Source organism: Onychostruthus taczanowskii, unplaced genomic scaffold, assembly GCF_017590055.1.
Source record: "Onychostruthus taczanowskii isolate IOZ18803 unplaced genomic scaffold, ASM1759005v1 scaffold6, whole genome shotgun sequence".
Taxonomy (NCBI): domain Eukaryota; kingdom Metazoa; phylum Chordata; class Aves; order Passeriformes; family Passeridae; genus Onychostruthus; species Onychostruthus taczanowskii.
This window is the reverse complement of record NW_024503679.1, coordinates 6,571,002-6,571,635: the sequence shown is the minus strand read 5'-3', so window position 1 is coordinate 6,571,635 and position 634 is coordinate 6,571,002. Positions and strand designations below refer to the sequence as shown.

Genomic DNA, 634 nt, shown 5'->3' with positions numbered 1-634 from the left:
CCCCCGCAGCCCCGGCCCCGCCGCCGCCCTACCTTCGTGTAGAGCTCGGAGGCTGCCATGGCGCAGGGCGCGGGCGGGCGGCCCCTCTGCGGCAGCCCGGCGGCGGGAGGCGGAGGCGGGCGGGAGGAGGAGGAGGAGGAGGAGGAGGAGGATGCTCAGGCGGCGGCCCGCGCCATGTTGCTGCTACCTGGCGGGCTCTGTGCATTGTGGGAGCGGCGGCGGGGACGGGCAGGGCGCGGGGCGGGCGGCGCGATGCCTCCCACCGGCGGGCGGGACGCGGCCCCGGCGGAGCTGGGCGCTCTGCCGCTGCCGCCGGCGCTCCCGGAGCCCCGGGGGATCGGGCAGTGGGGCTGCGCGCCCCCCGCTTTGTGCCAGAACCGGTATCCCTCCTCTCCCTCAGCATCCTTTTTTTTTTTTTTTAAATTCTTTTTTTTTTTTTTTAAATTCTTTTTTTTTTTTTTTAAATTCTTTTTTTTTTTTTTTAAATTCTTTTTTTTTTTTTTTAAATTCATTTTATTCTTTCTCTCCTGCGCTGAACAAATTACTCGTTATGTCACCAGGGATATTTATAATTTTGGCTGGTCCCCAGCCCGTGCCCTGCTCGAGGCTCCGCACCGCGGGCATCACCAGGCGC

At 61.7% G+C, this 634-nt stretch overlaps 1 protein-coding gene across 1 annotated transcript in view; it reads right to left on the bottom strand.

Annotated features, from left to right (window-relative positions):
* MYO5A (myosin VA) overlaps positions 1-154 on the bottom strand; it is a 97,512-nt gene extending 97,358 nt beyond the window's left edge. The window contains exon 1 of the mRNA XM_041418782.1: positions 33-154. Coding sequence (XP_041274716.1) covers positions 33-59 — 27 coding nt within the window. The 5' untranslated portion in view covers positions 60-154. The remainder of the gene's footprint in view (positions 1-32) is intronic.
* Between the last annotated feature and the right edge of the window lie 480 nt (positions 155-634).